Source organism: Talpa occidentalis, unplaced genomic scaffold, assembly GCF_014898055.3.
Source record: "Talpa occidentalis isolate TD23 unplaced genomic scaffold, MPIMG_talOcc4v2.1 talOcc4.10, whole genome shotgun sequence".
Lineage (NCBI taxonomy): Eukaryota > Metazoa > Chordata > Mammalia > Eulipotyphla > Talpidae > Talpa > Talpa occidentalis.
Window position 1 is genome coordinate 106,649,119 of NW_023600993.1, and position 19,660 is coordinate 106,668,778.

General features: G+C 72.4%; 2 protein-coding genes across 4 annotated transcripts; one reads left to right on the top strand and one right to left on the bottom strand.

Annotated features, from left to right (window-relative positions):
- Positions 1–5,056: 5,056 nt before the first annotated feature.
- Positions 5,057–6,566, bottom strand: SOX18 (SRY-box transcription factor 18). The gene is made up of 2 exons (XM_037521874.2): positions 6,196–6,566; positions 5,057–6,006 (listed from the first exon to the last, which is right to left on the bottom strand). Exons 1-2 carry the CDS (start codon positions 6,509–6,511, stop codon positions 5,213–5,215), a joined length of 1,110 nt encoding a protein of 369 aa, XP_037377771.1. The 5' UTR covers positions 6,512–6,566; the 3' UTR covers positions 5,057–5,212.
- Positions 6,567–6,882: 316 nt separating this feature from the next.
- On the top strand, positions 6,883–19,652 carry TCEA2 (transcription elongation factor A2). 3 transcript variants are annotated; one of them, XM_037501495.2, is made up of 10 exons: positions 6,883–6,939; positions 16,578–16,640; positions 16,949–17,054; positions 17,724–17,811; positions 18,267–18,397; positions 18,533–18,589; positions 18,825–18,979; positions 19,091–19,190; positions 19,281–19,352; positions 19,478–19,652. In XM_037501495.2, the coding sequence occupies exons 2-10, from the start codon at positions 16,614–16,616 to the stop codon at positions 19,591–19,593; spliced, it is 852 nt and encodes a 283-aa protein (XP_037357392.1). In that variant the 5' UTR covers positions 6,883–6,939; positions 16,578–16,613; the 3' UTR covers positions 19,594–19,652. The 3 variants fall into 3 exon arrangements, with proteins under 3 accessions (XP_037357392.1, XP_037357390.1, XP_037357391.1); XM_037501493.2 differs by lacking the exon at positions 6,883–6,939 and adding an exon at positions 15,026–15,139; XM_037501494.2 differs by lacking the exon at positions 6,883–6,939 and adding an exon at positions 15,026–15,139 and having other exon boundaries at positions 19,044–19,190; positions 19,478–19,516.
- Positions 19,653–19,660: the final 8 nt, after the last annotated feature.

Genomic DNA, 19,660 nt, shown 5'->3' on the forward strand with positions numbered 1-19,660 from the left:
GGACAGAGGCGGCCACCGCCACCCGCTGCGGCCGGAGGCCCCGCCAGCCTCTGTCCAGCTTCCACAGCAGCCGGTGCGTCCGGCCTCGGGCAGCAGGGGGCGCTGCGGCTGCCGGACTGGGCTCCTGGGGCTGGGCTGGGGAGGGCGGGCAGGGAGGGCCAGGCCCTGGAAGGGAGGATGGCGGTGGAGGGCAGAGGGCCGGCCGTCAGCGCCCGGCACAACAACAGGATGAAGGAAACGGCCTGAAGGAAAGGCAGTCCCTGGCCGGTCTGCAGGCAGGGCCAGGCCGTTTCCTGCCCTGGGGGGGTTTGGCCAGCCAGCCAGGGGACCACTGTCTTGTGCCCCGGAGCCCCCCTCTGCCTGGCAGGGTGTGGGGGACCCTGGGCCCCCGTGGGCCCGCCCTAGTGGCAGGCATTCGGGGGTGGCCACCAAGCCCCCAAGGCAGGGTGGACCCCACACCCGCCTTCCAGCCCCTAAGACAGGTGGACAGGAGCTACCTGGGTGGGGACGGGGCGGCAGGCAAGGCCACCAGGGTGGGGGGCGCCGCAGAGAGGCCCCCGCCCCGCGCCGACAGCTCAGTCGCGCCCGACACCCTTGTGAGCTGCGGGGCAGGCCCTGGGGCTGGTATGAGGGCCAAGGCCATGCTCTGAGTGGGGTGGCCCATGGTGAGGGGAGATCCAGGCCACCCCAGGGAGCCCCCACCTGGAATTTGGGGTGCTGAGGGGAGGGGCTGGGTAGCCGGCGCGGGCCAGCGGGGCGGAGGCCACCGGCAGCAGCAGAGCAGGGCTGAAGGTCAGGAGGCCAGGGAGTCCCCCAGGGCCCCCCACCATGCCGCCTTCCCCAGGCCAGCACCCCTGCCGGGGGGCCTGGCAGGACCGGGCTGCCGTGGCCTCGCTGGGGGACAGGGTGGGCGGGGTGGCCCCTCCGCCCAGCACACCTGAGGGAGGTTCAAGGGGTACCTGGGTTTCTGGGGTCCCTGGCCCCACTGTTGCCCCCTGGAGGTGGGCCAGGCCCACGTGCCTAGGGGTGGGCTGCCCACCAGCTGCACCCTCTTCTGCCTCTGTCCTCCGGGAGCCTGGGCCCTGCGGCCCTTCACCCCAGTGCTGGTCCCTGCACTCAGCTCAGCCACAGCCCCGGGGCCGGTGCCTGCCTTCCCTGCATCCTGGCCTTTGCCCCTGGCCGGGGCCACCAGACGGCCTCGCCTCTTGTCTCAGGCCCATTTGCCCCCAGCCTTTCTGCAAGTCGGATGCACTCACAGGTTCTGGGTGGCGGGGGGCACTTCTTGGAGGCCGGGGCACTGTTTACCCCACCAGGGTTCCCTGGGGCCGGGCTGTGGGTGGCCTCCCGGCCAGTGTGGGCGGCCTGCGCAATAAACGCTTGCTGGCTGGAACCAACCGTGGCTGGCCGAGGTGGAGACGTGGCCGTGGGGCCCAGGGCAGGGCGGGGACACCTGTGTGCTCCCTGTGGGGCCGGGCCCACCAGGAGACACGTTCTGGGCGCAGGCGGCCACCGGGCCCGTGGTGCCCTCCCCCACGTGCCTCCTCAGGCCCTGCTGCCGGGAGGGGCTGGGCGAGGAGGGCTGTGCCAGGGTGGCAGATGCGGCCCCAGGCACTGGCCGGGTTGTGCAACTCCCCAAGCCGGGAGCCAGGCCCCCCATGCGCAGCGCCAAGAGCCGGGCGGGCAGGCTTTGAAGGGTCGTGGGTCCCGCGGCCTCCCCAGGCTGGGGCCTCTGGGAGAACATCTGGAGCACGGACGCCAGCAAACTAGTCCCAGGACCCGCCTGTGTGTTCCCCGCCCCGCCCCGCCCTCGAGCTTCTCCCCCCACCCCCGAGTTCCCAGGCGGCCAGGACGGGCGGGCCATGGGCCTGAGGACCCTGCTAGCCCAGCGGGCTGGCCCGGCGCCCACACTGCCCACAGACCCTCCCCGAGGCCGCCATACCGGACTGAGGCTGGGCCTGGCCGCCAGGGGAAGCACCTGCTGGTGCCTGAGCGCAGCCGGCCCAGGTGTGCGAGGCTCCAGCTGTGGCCGAGGCGGAAACAAGCCAGGCCCCCCCGCCCCCCCGCGCCAGGAAGCAAGTACTCAGGGCGCTGGAGCCCATTGTCCCTGCCAGAGGCCCGCGCGGCTCCCGGGCCGCCCCCATCCTGCCCCTCCGGAGGAAAAGACCCAAACCCTGGACCAGCCACCAGCACCCGCCCCCCCCAAGACCGGCCGGGGCCCGCACCTGGCACGGGAAGTGGGGAGCGCCATGTGTGTGGCGCGGTGTGGGGCCTCTGGGGCCATCTCTAGCGGACCTTGCCGGCCTCCCGAGGCCAGGCCAGACACATCAGGCCTCTCGCTGCCTGTGGCCTCCCTCCGGACCGCCGCGGCCTGCCGGGGCCGCACGCGCTGTTGGGGCCGCCACCCCCGCCTTGCGCACAGTCCTGTGCTCGGAACGCAAGGCCAGGGGTCTGGCTGCGGCTGGAGATAAGCGCCCCGCCGCCGCCCGCTTCCTGCGCCTCCTCCCGCCACGGGCAGCGCCTTCCTGTTTTCCCGTGCGGTGGGCGGCCGGGCCAGGCCGGAGCAGGGCCACAGGCGCGCGCAGCCAGGCTCCGCTGCGGAGGTGGAGAGCGCGCGAGGAGAGGGGCTGCTGGTGCCCGCCCAGGCCCGGGCTCAGGCCAGGGGGCGCGGGGAAGGGCCTGGTTTGGGGGGTCCGCTGAGGGTGGAGGCTGGCCTCCCGGCCTGTGGATTCAGAACACCTGACCAACCTGCTGGACTTGGTCACTGGAGACACAGGTTCACGCTGCGTCTGTGGCTCTTGTGGAGCCTCCGCTGTGCTGCACCCACAGACGCCCTGGCGCCGTGGGGTCCCCAGGCCTGCTGCGTGGGCAGCGCTCTGGGTGGACCGGTTAGTGCTGAGAACCTGGTTCTGGTCCTGGGCGCTGCGGTCTCTTGGCACCACAGACAAGCCCGCGCCAGAACCTCCCTGTGCGGCCCCATCCGCGGCCCGGCTAGGGGTGCCTGGCTCCAGCGGTCAGCAGCCTGGGCTGGGAGCAAGGCAATGAGGCTGGCCACTCGTGGGCAGGAGTCTGTTTTTGGGGCAATGGGGCAGCACTAAAACCCACTGGAGCATCCGCCTGGAAGCTGCAGCCCTTGTGGGATGTGAGCCAGAGTCCTGGTGGGGGGGGGGGGTCCTTCCCAGTGCCCAGTGGGCCCTCCGGGATGTGGGCACAGCACCCCACTCCATGTCCAGGGTCACTCCAGGGACAGGCTGGTCCAGTGCCAGGCGGGGCTGCTAAAACTTCCCGCCAGGAGCTGGGCCTCTGGGGTCCGTTCCTGGCCGGTTTGACTCAGCGGGAGCTGGGGGTGGGGACTTCCCTTCCCAGACCCTTGGGAAGGCTGGCGGGGTGGGGTGGGAAACCGAGTGGGGTGGGAAGCGCCCCCGGCCCTGGGGCTCTGGCCTGGGGGGGCTGGGCCTCCACCTGGGCGGAGGGTCCTCGAGCAGACCCCTGCCCACTGCCACTCCAAGAGCTGCCCTTGGAGAGCCTGCCCGTGCTCTGCCCTGGCTCTGGGGCTCACTCAAAGTGGGCCCCGCCTGGCACAGGGGGAGGGTCTCCTGGGGTCCTCTGCTCTGCCTCCTCCGCCAGCCTTGCCGTGCCACCCAGCCCACTGATCCCTGGGGCCGACCCTGCGTGCGCTGGTGTGGGGCGAGGCCCTCCGAAGGGGGTGTGGGCTCCCGCTGCCTGCTGGGCGGTGGTCGCTGCCCTGCCTGCTTCCCCCACCCGTCCTGGTCCTTACCTCTGGTGGCGTGTCTGAGACCCCCGGGCCAGGCCCTGCCGGGCGGCAGGTGAGGGGTGGGAGGCCCAGCTGCCCCCAGACCGGGCCTCGCCTGGGCCCAGGGCCCCAGGGGTGGATCCAGAGAGGAGGGCCCAGGCTGTGCCCCTGTACTCCTGGGGCACGTGCCCCTTTCCCCGGCAGGGCCAGGCCTGCAGCCCCCGCCCCCCGCCTGGCTATTGTGTGCCAGCACTCATGGCCTTGGTGCCCTGCAGCCCCTCGTCCCCCATGCCCGCGCCTCGCTCCCGCGGAGCCCAGCCCTCCCGCCCGTCTGCTTCCCTGCTCTTGTCTTGAGTTTCCTGGGCCTGCTGCCCATGTGGCGGGGTGGGGCCAGGTGCGCTCCCCAATCTGGGCAGGGTGGGGGTGCTGTGGCCCCTCACAGAGGCCATCACCGGGACACCAGTGACAGCCACCACCTGTGCACTGCGCCCCCACACGCGGCCCCTGGCTCTGCCAGTTGGCCATCTCAGTGACCTCGCAGCGGCCGCAGCCCCTGTGGCAGCTCAAGGCCCGGGGCCTCCCGCCACACGCAAACTCAGTCTCACCGTCCTCACAGTGGCCCGGAGTCCCTGGAACCCCAGAGCCCCGCCCCGGCTTGCCCGTCATCTCCACAAGACGTTGCCAGGGAGGGAGGGGCTGGGCAGGGCAGAGGGTGCCTGCTTGCTCTTGGTGTGGTGCGGGGTTCATCCTGGGGGTGTGTAAGACCCGTCTCCAAAGAAAGTGATAGTTGCTGCCGTCCCCCAAGCCACCCACGGGCTCCCCGGTGGAGGCACGAGAGGGGTGGGGGCTGGGGAGGGGCTGGAAGAGTCCAGGCCTCCGAGGACGGACACAGCTGCAGAGCTGGGGGCGTCTGAGACCTGAGGTCTGAGCCCCTGGCCTGCTCTGTCGTGGACCTGGACATGCACCCTGGGGAGCAGCTGGGGGGCGCCGGCCCCAGACAGGGCCTGTCCTCGGCAGTCCCTGGCCTTGAGGGGTTTTAAGGGGGACATGAGACCCAGGGAGGGGGCGGGCTGCTGGGCATGGTCTGACTTGTCAGGCTGGCGTGGCAGGTGGGACAGCAGGGGAAGGGAGGCTGGGGGCCTGGGGGCGCCCACCAACTCTGTCCTGGAGGGTGGGGAACTGGGTGCTGCAGGGCCCAAGCTGGGGGCCGCCCGGGAACTGCCCGCCCCTGCCCCAAGCCCAGACCAGGGCCAGGCAGCTCTCAAGCGCCTCCTTTACAGCGAACAATCATTTTTAAATCCTGCTTGAAGAGTCCCCGCTCTGGCTCAGGGAAGCCCCTTGGAAGGAAAAGTTTGCAAGTGTGGCTAAAAATTAAATACATGTATTGTGCGTATAAAAAGGGCCGGGCGAAAACGGCCCGCCCGCGTCTAGAAGACACACGCCGCGGGGCGGCTCGGCGGCCTAGCTGGGGATGCAGGCGCTGTAGTAGACGGCGCTGCTGGCGTCCGAGAGCGCGGCGATCAGGCTGCTCTCCTCCGGGCAGGACATGGCGCGCGGGCCCAGCTTGGCCAGCGCCACGTGGTACGGCAGCCCCGCCGGGTCGGGCCAAGTCCGGCTGCAGTCGAGGTACTGGTCGAGCTCCGTGAGGTCCACGTCGGCCCACAGCGCGGCGGCGGGGCCCAGCGGCTCGGCGCCCTCGGGCGGCGGGGCCTCGGGCGGCGGCGACAGCGGGCCGGGGTACGGGCCGGGGCCGGGCGCGCCCAGGGCGCCGTAGTACAGGCCCGGGAGGGGCGCGGCCGGGGCGGGCGCGGTCCTGAGCGCCTCGGCCAGGGGCGCCCCGTAGCAGCCGCTGGGGTCCCGGGGCAGGTCGGCGGGGCCGAAGGGCGCGCGGAAGGGGCGCAGCGCGCAGTCCTCGGGCGCGGCGGGCGGCGGGAAGAAGGCGGCCTCGCCGGGCTCCAGGCCGTCCAGGGGCGAGCGCTCGGGCGTGGGCAGCCCCAGCCCGTCGAGCTCGGCGCCCAGCGCGGGCAGCTCGCGGAAGGCCCGGGCCGGGCCGGGCGGCGCGGGGAAGGGCTCGGGCGGCGCCAGCCCGGGGAGCAGGAGGCCGGGCTCCAGCCGCCGGGCCCTGCGCGCCTGCTTCTTGCGGCGCGGCCGGTACTTGTAGTTGGGGTGGTCCCGCAGGTGCTGCAGGCGCAGCCGCTCCGCCTCCTCCACGAAGGGCCGCTTCTCCGCCGCGCTCAGCTCCTTCCAGGCCTTACCTGCGCGCGGGCGGGGCGCGGGCGGGCGCGGTCAGGGCGGCCGGCGCGGGCCGGCGCCGAGGGAGGGCGCCCCGGCCCGCGCCCCGGCCCGCGCCCCGCCCGCCCCGGCCCCCGCCCCGGCCCGCCCGCCCCCGCCCGCGCCCCCGCCCGCGCCCCCGCCCGCGCCCCCGCCCGCGCCCCCGCGCTCACCCAGCATCTTGCTGAGCACCGCGTTGTGCAGGTCGGGGTTCTGCTGCGCCAGCCGCTTGCGCTCGTCCTTCGCCCACACCATGAAGGCGTTCATGGGCCGCCGGATGCGCGACTCGTCGGCCGCCGGGCGCTCGCCGCGGCCGGCCGGGCTGAGGCCATGGCGCCCCGGCGCGGGGCTGCGCGGCGGGCTGGGCGGCGAGGCGGGCGCGGGGCGCGCGGGGGGCGCGGGGGGCGCGGCGGGGCGCGGGGCCCACGCACAGTCGCGGCGCGCCGGCGGGTCGTGCTGGTCGCCGTAGCCGGGCGGCGACCTCTGCATGCCAGCTGGGCGCGGCCGGGGCGCGGGCGCGGGCGCGGGGCGGCGGGCGCGGGCAGGTCCGACGGCGCGGGGCGCGGTGGCTCGCGCCGGCCGGGCGCCCTGATATAGCCGCGCGGGGCCAATGAGCGGCGGGCGGGCGGGGCCGGCGCCTCCCGCCCCCCCCCCCCCCCCCCGCGCCGGCCTCCCCGCGAGCCCCGCGGCCCCCCGGGGCAGGGGCCGCTGACGTGGGCGGCGCTCGGAAGGGGCGTCCTTGCGGGCCGTCGCGGCCTTCGCAGGAACTGCCGCTCCCACCCACGGAGCCAGACCCCGGCGCGGGCGGGAGGGGCGCCCCCTCCCCCCTCCCCCGCGGGGCGCGGGGCGGTCCGCCCGAGTTCTGGGGGGGCTTCCCTCCCAGCAGCCGGTGACCCTCCTTGGAGCCTAGTTCAAAGGTAAGGGGCACCTCGAGCAAGCGCTCCGTGTCTTGGGGGAGCTGCCGTGGCTAATTCCAGAAGCACCAGGCCCCCCAAATCTGGGCCGCACAGACACGGCGCCCACCCGGGGCTTCCAGCCTCCCACCCAGGCCTGTCCACGCTGAAGGAGGCGCGTGCGGCCCTGGGCACCCGGGGGCTCTGGCCGCGCGGTGCGAGCTCAGGGCTCAGGGCCATCCCGGCAGGGACAGGCTGAGCCCGCCCCTCCCCCACGGCAGCCGGGCGGCGAGGCCAGGCCCCACGCGGCGGGCAGGGAGGGGCTGCCCAGGCTCCTGGCCCGGGCCTACCAACCTGGGGCTCTGTCCAGAGGCAGCGTCCCCACACCGGGCCCTGGGAGGGAGTCTGGGCTGCAGGAGCTAAGGGTCCGCGGGGTCTGCCTGAGCTGCGTCTCCCCACAACCCGCTGCTGGGAGGAGGGAGCTCCCTTGGCCGCCCTGGGTGGCACCAGCTTCCCTCCCGCACACACCCTGGAGCTGGGGGCTCTGCGGCCCCCAGGGCAGGCGCAGCCACATCTGTGAGTCCCATGTGGGTGGGGTGCGGCCCACAGCACCCCGCAAGTCTCCCCTGCCTGGGGGCTGCGGGTCCAACCGGTCCCACCTAGGATCTGGTCCTGGCTTGCTGTTGCTCAGCCGAGGAGGGAGGGGTGGGCGTCCTGGGCTGGCCCATGCCCTGGAGCCAGCGCCGGAGGCAGCCCTGGGAGCAAGGCCTGGGGAGCGGGCTGGAGGTGGGGGCAGCCAGGGGCAGTGCAGGTTCCAGGCCGCCGCTTCCTTCCCGTGGGCCTCTGACAGGCGGGTGGCCGACCTGGGGAAGAGCTGGGAAGGCCTCAGGTCGAAGAACAGCCCGGAAGCGGGGCCACCTGGCCGGGCTGGGCGACTGCTGGACGGGGGCAGTGGTTTTCCAGCTCCGGGCGGAGGCCCAGGCCCCCGGCCCACCCTGGGGTGAGCCTTCTGCCCCCAGGGCCCTGCCTGGCTGCCGCAGCCCACAGCCCAGAGTGGTCCAGGGGCTTCAGGTGTGGGTCAGATGCAGTGGGCAGCGTCCGGCATTACCTCACCACCCACGCGCAGCCCTCCAGGGCAGGCGTCGCCTGGCGCCAGCCGGTGACCCTCCCCTGGCTGAGCTTCGCTCAGGTGTCCGGCTGTCATGTCCTGTGAGCGGGGCCGGCGGGCAGGCGCCTCCCCCTGCCTGGCAGCTCTGGCCCACTGTCCAGATGGGAAAACAATGGGGTGGGGACAGCCATCGGGGTGGCCCTGACCTTGAAGCTGGAGGCCTGGGAGGACTCCCCGGGCTGCCCCAGTGCTGAGGGTGTGGCCGCTGTGCATGTGTCTGTCTGTCTGTCTGTCTGTGTGTGGTCTGTGTGTCTGCCTGGGTGTGGGGTGAGGTGGGGTTAGGCTGGGGAGCCAGGCAGAGGCTGGACTTTGTGCCCACAGGCCTGGGCTGGGGCCTGCTCAGGGACACCCTGGCCTCAACGCCCCCGAGGGAGGAGTCCCTTAAGATTTCTCCGGCCCCCAAGCTGTGGCCCCTCTTCTTCCAAGGCAGGGGCTCTCCATCCAGCCTCAGGGCCGCGTCCCCAGGTCGGGAGGGATGGGGGGAGCTCTCTCTGCAAGTGTGGGGCTGGGCTGGGCACCCTGGGGATGCTGCCCTCCACCCACCCTCCCAGAGCCTGGCTCAGACCCCCAGGCTCTGCGCAAAGCCTGCAAGGGATGCTGGGTAATCCCCCTTGGTGGCTCTGGGTGGGGGCTTAGCTGGGCTCCGGGTGGCGGACCTCCCAGGCGCTGCCCGGGGCACAGACCTCACAAGCTCCCACCCGCCCAGCCCGGCTGTGCAGGAGCAGCGAGGCTGGGACCTATTAGTGAGACCCTCGGGCCAGATCCTCCTGCTTCGGAGGCTGGGGGTCCCTGCTGGACTCAGGTCCAGGTAGCGGGGCTGCTCTGGACTCCTAGGCCATGGCTTTGCCCCCTGGCTGCCCATGCGCTCCCCGTGGGCCTTGGGACTGGGGCGCCCGCCTGGACAGCTCCCGTGGGGCTGGTCCTCAGGGCCCAGAGGGCTCCCCCCAACCTGCCACCCACTCCCAGCCCTGGGCGCACGGGGCCAGAGCAGGACGGCGTGCTGGGCCTCTGTGGGGCCCTGCGTGTGGGCTTGGCCCTGGGAGGCACCAGCGCAGCAGGCAGAGCTGGCCTGGTCGGGGGTGGGGGCTGGGGGGCCTCGGGTCGGCCACCAAGGGCCTGCTGGCTGAGCAGAGGTGACTCGTGGGGGTGGGGGGCTGCTGTGGGCGTCAGGGTGCCCCAGGCCCTGCCCAGGGAGTGGGTGGGGAGGGACAGTGGTGCAGGGTGGATGCGACATCTGGGTGTTGCAGGTGTGGGTGCTGAGCTGGGCGGGGCTGGGCAGCCAGCTGTGAGCCCCGGGGGTGGTGTGCGGGGTGCTAGGGTGGCGCGTGCTGGGTGGGCCCTGCCCAGCGCTGCGGGACTCCGTGGGAACGGGCTGGGGCCTTGCTGCTCCGGGTTTCCCGGGCAACAGCAGGGAGGGTCCAGGAAAGCCCAGCTCAGGAAGGAAGGCGCAGCCGGAGGGGGGAGCCGGGCCAGCCCGGCTGAGCAGGCGCCAGCCCTGTGCGTCCCGCCGTCCGGCCTGGATAGCCTGGCCCTCCCGCCGCTGCGCCGCACCCCCTGCGCCCACCGGGGCTGGGCCGCTGCCCTCCTCAGTCGCTCTTGGAGGGGGCACAGGTGGAGGGACGCAGGCACATTGGGCGACCCCCTCCCCCCGGCCCTGGGCCGGCTGGCCCCCCACCCCCTGCCGCGCGCAGGGACAGCCCTCAGCTCCTGGGAGCCAGCCCCTGCAGTCGGAGTCCCCACTGTGTCTCTCCCCTGGCTTTGGCGACAAGTGGCTTTGATGACCCAACTGGTGGGGACGGCTGGGGGCTGTCCTGGGGCCATCTACCCCTTCGCTGGGGCAGGAGTCACTGACTTCCATCTGTGCTAGGGCCTGGACTTGGGGGTGAACACAAGGGCCCAAGCCCCTGTGGGGGAGGAGAGGCGCCGGGGACTGGGCCAGGTGTGTCGGGGTGCAGTCAGGCCTCACTGCCTGCCCTTGGACAGAGGAGGGGTGCGTGCAAAGGCCCTGAGGCAGGAGCTCGGCTCCGGCTGCTGCAGCCTGAGACAGCTCCTGGCCAGTCCCTTGTCTCCCTGGGCATCAGACCGCCCCCTTTCACCCATAGCCCCCGACCCTTCTGCTGCCCGGGGTCCCTGGGGAGCAGGAGGATGGAGTGGCCGCCAGGCTGGCGGGCTGGGGCTGGCAGGGCAGGGAGGGCTGCGTTTCTGGGAATTGTGTGGGGGAAGCGCATTGTTAGTGGGAGCTTGCCGCCAGGGCCCCCGCAGGCCTCTGGGGGACGCCTCCTGCCTCCCCACCAAAGGCTGCCTCTGGGGGAGGGAGCTGGGTCCCAGCCAAGGCTCTGGGCCGGGCCAGGCCAGGCCGGGACTTTCCGAGCAGGCAGGCAGCAGCTCCTGGGCTCTGCAGACTGGGCCCCGAGGCCCGAGGCCCCTGCGGGGGCAGCCCCAACAGCCCCTGCCCTGCCAGGACCCCAGGGGGCCCAGCCCCACAGGCCTGCGGTGGGGGCTGCAGCCTGGGGGGGCAATGGGGGGGCTGGGGGCTGCAGGAGAGGGTGGGGCCAGGGGAGGGCCAGTGTGAGTGCGTAGGGTCGGGGCTGGCTTCCCACCGAAGCCCCTGCCCCAGTCAGAGGAAGGACGGATGCGACCACACGGGTCACGGCCCACTTGGGCGGCTGGGGGGACACAAATAGCAAAACAGATGACCTGAGCGTCCGGTGTTTCCGGCTGCGGCGGGGGAGGGCAGGTCTCCCGGCCAGAGGTCCGGCGCCCATGTGGGTGTCCTCAGGCCTGGGACAGGGCTGGGCTCCTGCAGGCCCCCAGTCCAAGAGGAAGGGGAGGGGGGGTGCGGGGGAGGACCCCCCCCAGGGGCTTGGCTGGGCTGCCCCAGGGCAACTGCTGGTGCCGGGCTGGGTGGGTGGTCTGGGAGGGCCTGCCGGCCCTGCCCCCGCGCCCCAGGCCCCCTCTGTCCTTTCCTGCGCCCCATTCACAGCAGGCCACCAGCCCGTGCCCTTCGTGTTCTTGGGGCTCACAGTCTCCAAGCCCGGTCTGCCCCCTGGACTCAGCGCCTCCTTGTGGGCGCCCCTGCCCTGGATTCTCCGTCCTCCTCCTCCACCTCAGCCCATCCCAGCGGGAGGTGGGGGCTGGGGGCGGGCGAGGGCTGGGGGGGTGGGGGAAAGGCACAGCGGAGACACGGCAGAGGGAGTGATTCTGCAGCTGCACAGGCAAGCTCCGGAGGGTCCCAGCTGGTGAGTGCCCTCCGGGTACCGCCAGGTTCAGGGATGCCGCAGGAGACCCCAGACCAGTGTCTCCCTGGGCGCCTTCCCCAGGCGCAGGGACAGCCTGAGCAGCCTCTGGGTGCGGGGAACGCACAACCAGTCACTGAGTCCTGGAGGGCATGGGCTGGACGCACCAGCACCCCCAGACAGGGAGGGCCTCCCTCCAGGGCTGGCCACCCCCACTTGGCTTCCCGCAGGGCCCCCTGTGCCGGCCCGGGTGGCCCAGTCTACGGCTCAGCTCGCTCCTGCCACCTGGAGCCTGGTACTTCACCTTGCCCCTCGGCCCTCAGCCACAGCCCTGTCCCTGCAGGCGGTTTCCACCCGGACTGGACGGCCTCAGGGCTCAGGACTCCTGTCCCAGGAAGGAGCCCCGGGTCCCCAGCTCAGAAGAGCAGCCCGCCACCTCTGCCCCCACCTGTTCTTCTTGGCCCTCCTCCCCGTTACGTGTCGCCCTGGAAACCAGGTCCCCACTGTGGCCCCGTGCGATGCGCCCCCTGCCAGCCACCGCCCTGCAGCCACCACCGTGTCTTGGACTCTGTCTCAGCCGAGGACCTCAGTGGGCCCTTGGAGACCTGCCCCGGAGCTCTCTCTAGCTGCCCCCAGGCCTGCAGCGGAGGGGGAAGGCCTGGTGGGGTCTGCACTCTGCTGGGCAGGGCTGAGCTCTCGGCTGCAGCCCTGGGTGCAGGGGGCATGACAAAGCGGCCCCCCTAAGCAACTGTTGCAGAATTTCCTAAGCTCCTCCTCATGGACTCACTGACTAATGGGTGGGCTTCAGGGCTCTGGATGGCCCCCGGGGGCACAGCCAGGAGCCAAGGAGCGTGGGACGGGCGCTAGGAGCTCCACGCTCCTGCCAGAGGTCCAAGGGCAGGCGGCTGTTCCCACTGCAGGGGAAGGTCCCTGCTGCTCCTCCCTCCAGCTCCCCTGCCCCCTCCTGGGCCCCAGACCTGTCTCCCCACCCCGTCCTGTCTTCGCTCCGTGACTGCCTGTTCCTCTTGGTCCTTTGGCCAGGATCTGGGGCACAAACTCCATTCCTTGCATCCCTATGCTCCGGGTGCCCTCTGTGCCCTTGCCATACACCACCCCCCGCGGTCTGTGCCTTCCTCTGTGCCCTTGCTCACGGCTCCCCTGGCTAGCTGGGGGCGCCTCTGCCTGGACAGAGCCCTCCCCTGGGCTCCCTGTGCCCAGCTAGCTCCTCGGTCCTGCTTGGCCGCTGCCCCAGGACCCCTCTGGGGCCTGGAACATCCAATGCAGTCTGACTGGGTCAGCGGGAGTCCCCGGAGTTTTCCGGGGTGTCTGCTTCCCTCCCCAGCACGTCTTGCTTCCTCACCCTGTGGAGGGCCCAGGTCAGTGGGGACCGGTGCACCAGGAGACTGGCCCTAGAAACTGGTGTTTCCACCCAGGTCAGGGTCTTGACAGCCCAGTGGATGCTTCTGAGCCTCCCCTTGCTGGCCTCTCGGGGGCGTGATGCTGTCTGGGGGCTCTTGGACACTCATCTGCCTACTCTGGAGGGTGGGGTTGGGCTGCATGCTGACCCTTGGCTCCCTGGCTGTGCGCTTAGCGGTCCCCAGCATGAGGGAGTCCCTCCAAATTTAACCCTGTCTGTTGGGGAGGCCTGACTATGCAGCCTCCACAGGAGCCACTTTTTTTATTTTTTAAGATTCATTATTTATATATTTATGCATACAAGAACTGGGGTACAGGCCAGAGGTGCGGGGGTGAGAGGACTCCCCAGAGACAGAGCGGGGAGTAAAACAGGCGGATTCACTAGAATCCACTGCTGAGGGGAGCAGCGGGGAGACAGGAGAGGTCTGCTGCGCCCTGTGGGCCACTCCCTGGCCGATAGCTTCATAGGCTGAGACTTAACCCCTGAGCCACCAGGAAGGCCCAGGGCCACTTTTGAAACCCCTGAAGCCTGGATCTCTAAGGCTGTATTCTCTGGGGTTCCTGCTGGTTCCCTGGCCAGCTCTTTACTCTGGCCTTTGTCCACGGACCTGGGGGCTGAAGGGTATGTCGCTGGCGATGCTGCACACATGCTTGGACGTGGCATTCTGCCCACAGGACTTGCTTTGTTGGGCTGGCCTCGGAGCTACAGCGAAGGGCAGAATCAGGCTGGGTCTGGAAACCGGGGATGCCGTGTTCAACCACCACAGGGGTCTGTCCTGGAAAACCTCTGCTGTGGGGAATTCCACACCTTTCCCATATGACTAATAAGGAATCACATAACTGACCATGTTTCCCTTTTCTTTTCTTTTTTTACCTCAGTTTTTTTTTTTTTTTTAAATATAAGCACTGGGTACAGTCAGAAGCGCGGGAGGGTGAGAGGATTCACCAGAGCCAGAGCAGGGAACAGAACAGGCAGACTGACGAAATACAGTGCTGAGGAGAGCAGCGGGCGCAGCAGGAGAGGTCTGCGCTCCATGTGGGACTCTTGCTGGCGGCCGGGGATCGAACCGGCGCTGCAGAGGCTGCGGGCAGCTTCGCAGCCCAGCGCTCAACAACCGCTGCACCAGCAGGGGAGGCCCTTCTTTTCTTTTTTAAAAATGATATAACAGAATGCTATGGTTCGGTTTATTTATTTATTTTTTATAGTAATGCTTTTTTTTTTTTTTAAAAGACTTATTTATTTATGCATACGACAGCTGGGGTACAGGCCAGAGGTGTGGGGGGTGAGAGGATCCACCAGAGACAGAGCGGGGAATGGAACAGGCCGATCTCCTGAAATCCACCGCTGAGGGGAGCAGGGGGAGACGGGAGAGGGCCGCTGCGCCGCGTGGGCAGCTCCCCGGATGGGGATGGAACTCGCGCAGCGGAGGCTGCGGACAGCTCCACAGGCCGCTCTCCAGCCCATGCGCCCCCAGGGAGGCCCCGATGTGTCCCTTCTCACTTTGGCCGCTAGGAAGCTCAGTCACAGCTCGTCCACGCCCCGGGCGCCCCCGGCACTGCCCGCCCAGGCCGGCTGGACGCCTCTCTTCACCCGGCCTCAGCCGAGGCCCCCGCGCCGCAGCCCCCCACACCCGGCCTCCCCCGCCCCTCCAGCGGCCCGGGGCGCCGGCGGCGTCGAGGCGGGCGGAGGGGGCGGGCGCGCGCCGTCCCTGCGGCGCGTGGTCGCGGCGCTTCCCCGGGACCTCGGCGGACGACGACGACGACGACGACGCTCCGGGCGCGGCCCGGTCCCGGCTGGCAGGGTCAGCCCGCCGAGCCCACAGAGCCCGCCCGGGCTGCGGCCCCCGCGCCGGCCCCGCTCCCTCCTCCCCCGGGAGCCTCGCGGCCTCGGGGCGCCGGAGGGCAGGGCGCGGCGAGGGGGTCGTCCCCGCGCCGGGGGCGGGCTCGCGGGTGCCCCGCCGGGCGCCCGTGGGCTCGCGGCCGTTCCGCGCCGGGGGTCGCGCGCCGAGCGGCTGCAGCCCCCCGCCCGCCGCGCGATGGCGCCGGGACTACAATTCCCAGCAGGCCGAGCGCGCACGCGCGGCCCCTGGGAGTTGTGGTCCGAGACGGAGCGCGCGCGCGAGTGGCGGGTGGGGCGAGCGCGCGCAGGAACTACGCGTCCCAGGATGCAGCGCGGCGGCCGCGGGGCCGGGGTTTGAACGGAGGGTCTCCCGCCCGCGGCCCGGCTGTGTCGGCGGCGGCCGGTGCGGGCGGAGGCGACGGCCGGGGCCCGGGTCGGGGTCGGCGGGCGGAGGCTGGCGCGGCGGGCTCTGGGGGCGCCGCCCCCCAGGCGATGATGGGCCGGGAGAAGGAGATTGCGCGCATCGCCCGCAGGCTGGACAAGATGGTGACCAAGAAGAGCGCGGTGAGGGGCGCGGGCCGCCGGGACCCCCGCCCCGCCGAGCCCCGCCGCCCCGCCCCGCCCCGCCGCCCCGCCGCCCCGCAGGGCCAGGGAGGCCCGGCCGTCAGGGCTCCGGGATGCGGGAGGCGCCGCCGGTGGCCGAGCCCCCGGCCCGCGCCAGCCCCCTGCGCCCCGACCGCCGCAGAGGCCCCCCGGCCCGGGCCAGCGCCGCGCCCCGGACTCGGACCCGGCCCCGGGGCCGCCCCCGCGCACCGACCGCGGAGCCGCCGGGGCCGGGGCGGCCGCCCGCCGGGGCCGCAGCCCCCCACCCTGGAGCTGCCGCCCCTGCCGCCAGGGCAGTGGCCGGGGGCAGCCGCCGACGCCGCTCCCCGGGCGGGGCCGCCCCTTCCCGCCCTCGAGCCGGGCCCCGAGGCTGCGCGGGGCGGGGGTGGAGACGCGCCGCCGCGAGAAGGCCGAGCCCGGCCGCCCCCCGCGCCCCCCGCGCCGGCCTCTGGCTGCGCTGCCCCCTGGCCGGCGGGCTCCGGGGTCCCGCCGCCAGCCCCGGCCCCCGGCGCGGAGACCTGCCAGCCCGCGCCCCTCTCCGCGGGGAGCAGCCTGGGGGGCGGCGCCGGCCTCTGCGGGCGGGCGGGTCCCGCCGGCGCCCGGCCCAGAGCGGAGGGTGTGTCGTGGGCAGCTGGGCTCCCGGGTGCGCAGGCCTCTGGGGGCCGAGGGGACAGAGGCGGCCAGAGGGGGAGCCGCCTCCCCTGCCAGGGCACTGCGGGAGCACGGACACCCCTGGGGGCCGCAGGGCCGGGGTGGGGGCCCGGGAGGGGGCTGGGGCAGTGGGGAGATGAGCAGGGGCGCCACCTGGGGGGGGGGCTGGGGCGCTGCGGCCAGCGCAGAGCTGGCGGCCGCTCCCGGTGGCGTCCTGTCTGCACCAGGGCCCTTGGGCCCGCGACTGGCACCTCGGGTGTGTCCGCTCTGTGAGGCCTTGCAGTCTGGAGCCACCGCAGGCCGCGTCACAGCCTGGGCCTGCCAGGAGGGCCACCTGCTGGCCAGTGCCGCCCCCTCTGGGGAGGGCTCCCCAGGACGGGCTGCGCACCTGGACAGGGCCTGCTGGGGGCCATGAGGAGGGGGTGCATCCTGCAGACATGTCACTTGGGGCGGCCCGGCCTGCTGGGTGGCTGGGTGCTCACCCTTGGGCGGCTGGTCGGTCACCGCTGGCCCCTTCGCGTTGTGGGGAGACACACATACACACACGGACATGCCCTCGTCTGTGGAGGAAGCAAAGGGGGTTGTGGGCAGGGCCCATCATTTGAGCTGGGCTACAGGCGAGGGAGGCAGGTCCCTGGCGAGCACCGTGCAAGGGGCCTGGGGCCACTGAGGAGCCATGCCTGGAGCGGGACAGGCCGCCTGGAGTGGGTGGCGGGGCTGTCCTTGATGCCACTGCCCCTTCTTCCAGGAGGGGGCCGTGGACCTCCTGCGGGAGCTGAAGGCCATGCCCATCACGCTGCCCCTGCTGCAGGTAGGGCCCTGCTGCCACCCCCAGGTGCCCCGCCACTGCCCACGCCTGGGCTGGCGAAAGTCTGTCATCGCGGAGACCGCCCTGGTCTCTCCAGACCCATGAGGCAGGAGGGGTCTGCCCGTGAGGGGGTCTGCTGTGAAGGGGTCTGCCCGTGAGGGGGGTCTATCCGTGAGGGGGTCTGCCCGTGAGGGGGTCTGTCCATGAGGGGGTCTGCCCGTGAGGGGGTCTGTCCGTGAGAGGGTCTGCCCGTGAGGGGTCTGCCTGAGATGGGGGCCTGCCCAGCCCCTACCCGGCCCCTCGCCTCGCAGTCTACCCGGGTCGGCATGTCTGTCAACGCCCTTCGGAAGCAGAGCTCGGACGAGGAGGTCATTGCGCTGGCCAAGTCGCTCATCAAGTCCTGGAAGAAGCTCCTGGGTGCGGGCAGGGGCGTGGGGTCCTGCTGGGCCGGGCGGGCTGGGGGCCTTGTAACTTGGGCCTGAGGTGGCCAAGGGCTGCGTGGAAAAGCCCACAGAGCTGGGGGTCTCGAGGATGGGGCAGGAGCAGCCCCGGACCTGGGGATGTAGTGGGGGTGAGGAGGTGGGCCCTGCCCCGAAACCGTGGGGTGACAGCGCAGCAGATGTGCCCAGCTCTGGCGCCCGAGGCCGTTGCTTTCCCAGCCGTCCGGCTCCACCCAAGCCCTGGACGGAGAGCTCCTGGCCGCTGCGGCCGCGGTGGCGAGCTGGGCGGGGGTTTGTCCCGCCGGGCGTGGCATCTCACCGGTGCTCAGTCCCAGAGCAGGCTGGGCTTTCCAGAGCCCATGTCCGCCCCGAGGCCCAGCTGGCCATGTGCCGCTCAGTGCTGTGCGCCTGCCCCTGGAGACTGTCCTCTGTCCGAGTCCAGATGCTGTGCTCCTGCGGGCCCGTCACGGGGGAGGCGTTTCATACCTTGGGGCGCGGGGTGGCAGCCCCCTCTGCCGGGGCCGCTGGGTGGACCGCAGGCCTACAGGTGGCTTGCTCGAGCGAGGGGTGTGGGGAGTGTGCAGGGTGAGGCCTGCCCTCTGGCTGGTTCTCTGGGCCAGCCGGCTCCCTTTCCGGGCTCCTGCAGATGCTTCCGACAAAGCCGGGGATCAGAGGAAGGGTGCGCCTCCACCCTCGTGCGCTTCCAAGGAGGCGTCTGAGAGCAAAGCGCCCAGGTAGCAACCCCCAGAAGGCAGGTGCACACCCTCCTGCCCTGGACCCCTTGCTTGGCGGGCACTTTCTGGGGCCGGGAGGGCAGAATCGCCCCCAGGCACCAGCCAGCCCTGGTGATTTTCAGGCCGGGGCTCTTAGGCTCACTCCAGGCTGCTTCCCTCTCCCGGGCCCCGCGTGGGTGGGCCAGCCCCTCCTTCCGAGGTGAGGCGGCCCTGGCTGCCCCCGCCCTGGGCTGGGTCCTGGTCTGGTTTGCGGGCCCCAGCCCCGCGGCCACCTTGGCCAGCGCACTGCCGGCCAGCAGCGCCCCCCAGCCCCCCTCCCGCCTGTGGGCGCCCCAGGCTGCTGACCTGCGTCTGGGTGAGGCCGGTGTGGAGGCTGCGGTGCCCGGGCCCCGGCGGGCGGATGGACGGGGTGGTGCTGCGCTGGGCCCGGCTCCCGCTGCCCACCGCCCCTCCAGCTGCAGGAGGCCGGAGCTGCCCCGCGTGCCGCCCACCCCGAGGATCACCACCTTCCCCCCGGTGCCGGTCACGTGCGACGCCGTGCGCAACAAGTGCCGAGAGATGCTGACGGCCGCCCTGCAGACGGGCGGTGAGCGGGCCGCGCCGCGCTGCCCTCGGGGCCGCCGGGCGCGCTGCCCGCCGCTGGGGGGGCTCCGGGACCCCCGCGGGCTTGGGCTGGGCAGGGGAGCCCGCGGGGCCAGAGGGTCAGGGCCACCTCTTGCAGGCGACCACGTGGCTGTCGGTGTGGACTGCGGGCGCCTGTCAGCGCAGATTGAGGAGTATATCCTTTGCGCGGGGGCTTCCGCGGGCGGGTCCCGCGGTGGGGCGGGCGGCCGGCCGGCCCCTCCCGCCCAGGAGGCCCTCCGGACCCCGAGCGGGTCTCAGTCCGTCGCGGCGCGCCGGGCAGGCGGCCCTGGCCGCAGGGGGACGCGGCGGCGGGGACGGCTCGGGCCCGCGGAGGGGACCCGGCGGGGGGGGCGCGCGCCCCGCTTCCCGACGGCCCTTAAGTGCCGCACGCATCTTCCGCGACGTGGGCCACACGGACGTCAAGTACAAGAACCGCGTGCGCAGCCGCATCGCCAACCTGCGGGACGCGCGCAACCCCGCGCTGCGGCGGGACGTGCTGCGCGGCGCCATCGCGCCCCAGGCGATCGCCGTGATGACGTCGGAGGTGAGCCCCGAGGGGCGCGGGGGGCCCGCGCGGCGGGCGGGGGGTAAGCCGCGCCTCGCCCCAGGAGATGGCGAGCGACGAGCTGAAGGAGATGCGCCGGGCGCTGACCAGGGAGGCCATCCGGGAGCACCAGATGGCGCGCGCGGGCGGCGCGCACACCGGGCTCTTCACCTGCGCCAAGTGCCGCAAGAAGAACTGCGCCTACACGCAGGTGCGCGGGCCCGAGCTCGCCCTCCGGTCCGTGGGGGCGCCGGGCTGGGCCGCGGCCCCCGCGCCGGCCTGACCAGCCGGGCGCCCACAGGTGCAGACGCGCAGCTCCGACGAGCCCGTGACCACCTTCGTGGTCTGCAACGAGTGTGGGAACCGCTGGAAGGTAGGGGCGAGCCTGCCCGCGCGCAGCCCCGTGGGGTGAATGGGGGCCACCTCGCCAGCCTCCCAGGCGCTGCGGGCGCGGGGTCCTGGGTGCCGCGCGCAGACCCCCGCCTGGGTTTCTTGTAGTTCTGCTGAGCCGTGGCTGGCGCCGAGGCCACTTCGCCCCCCTGCCGATGGCAGCTCCTCCGAGGGCCGCCCCGCACCGGCTCTCCCCGCCCCCTGCGCACCCCACCCTCTTGTAGCCCACAGATTAAATGTTTCTCTTTGCCTCCTGCTGCCCTGGGTCTTCCTGGGCTGTGTGCGGGCAGC

Coding starts and splice junctions, on each gene's coding strand:
- SOX18 (XM_037521874.2), bottom strand. CDS start 6,511: ATGCAGAGGTCGCCGCCCGGCTACGGCGACCAGCACGACCCGCCGGCG. Junction 6,007..6,195: donor GGTGCTCAGCAAGATGCTGG/GTGAGCGCGGGG, acceptor GCCCGCGCGCAG/GTAAGGCCTGGAAGGAGCTG.
- TCEA2 (XM_037501493.2), top strand. CDS start 15,068: ATGATGGGCCGGGAGAAGGAGATTGCGCGCATCGCCCGCAGGCTGGAC. Junction 17,812..18,266: donor TCTGAGAGCAAAGCGCCCAG/GTAGCAACCCCC, acceptor CCGCCCCTCCAG/CTGCAGGAGGCCGGAGCTGC. Junction 19,191..19,280: donor AGAACTGCGCCTACACGCAG/GTGCGCGGGCCC, acceptor GGGCGCCCACAG/GTGCAGACGCGCAGCTCCGA.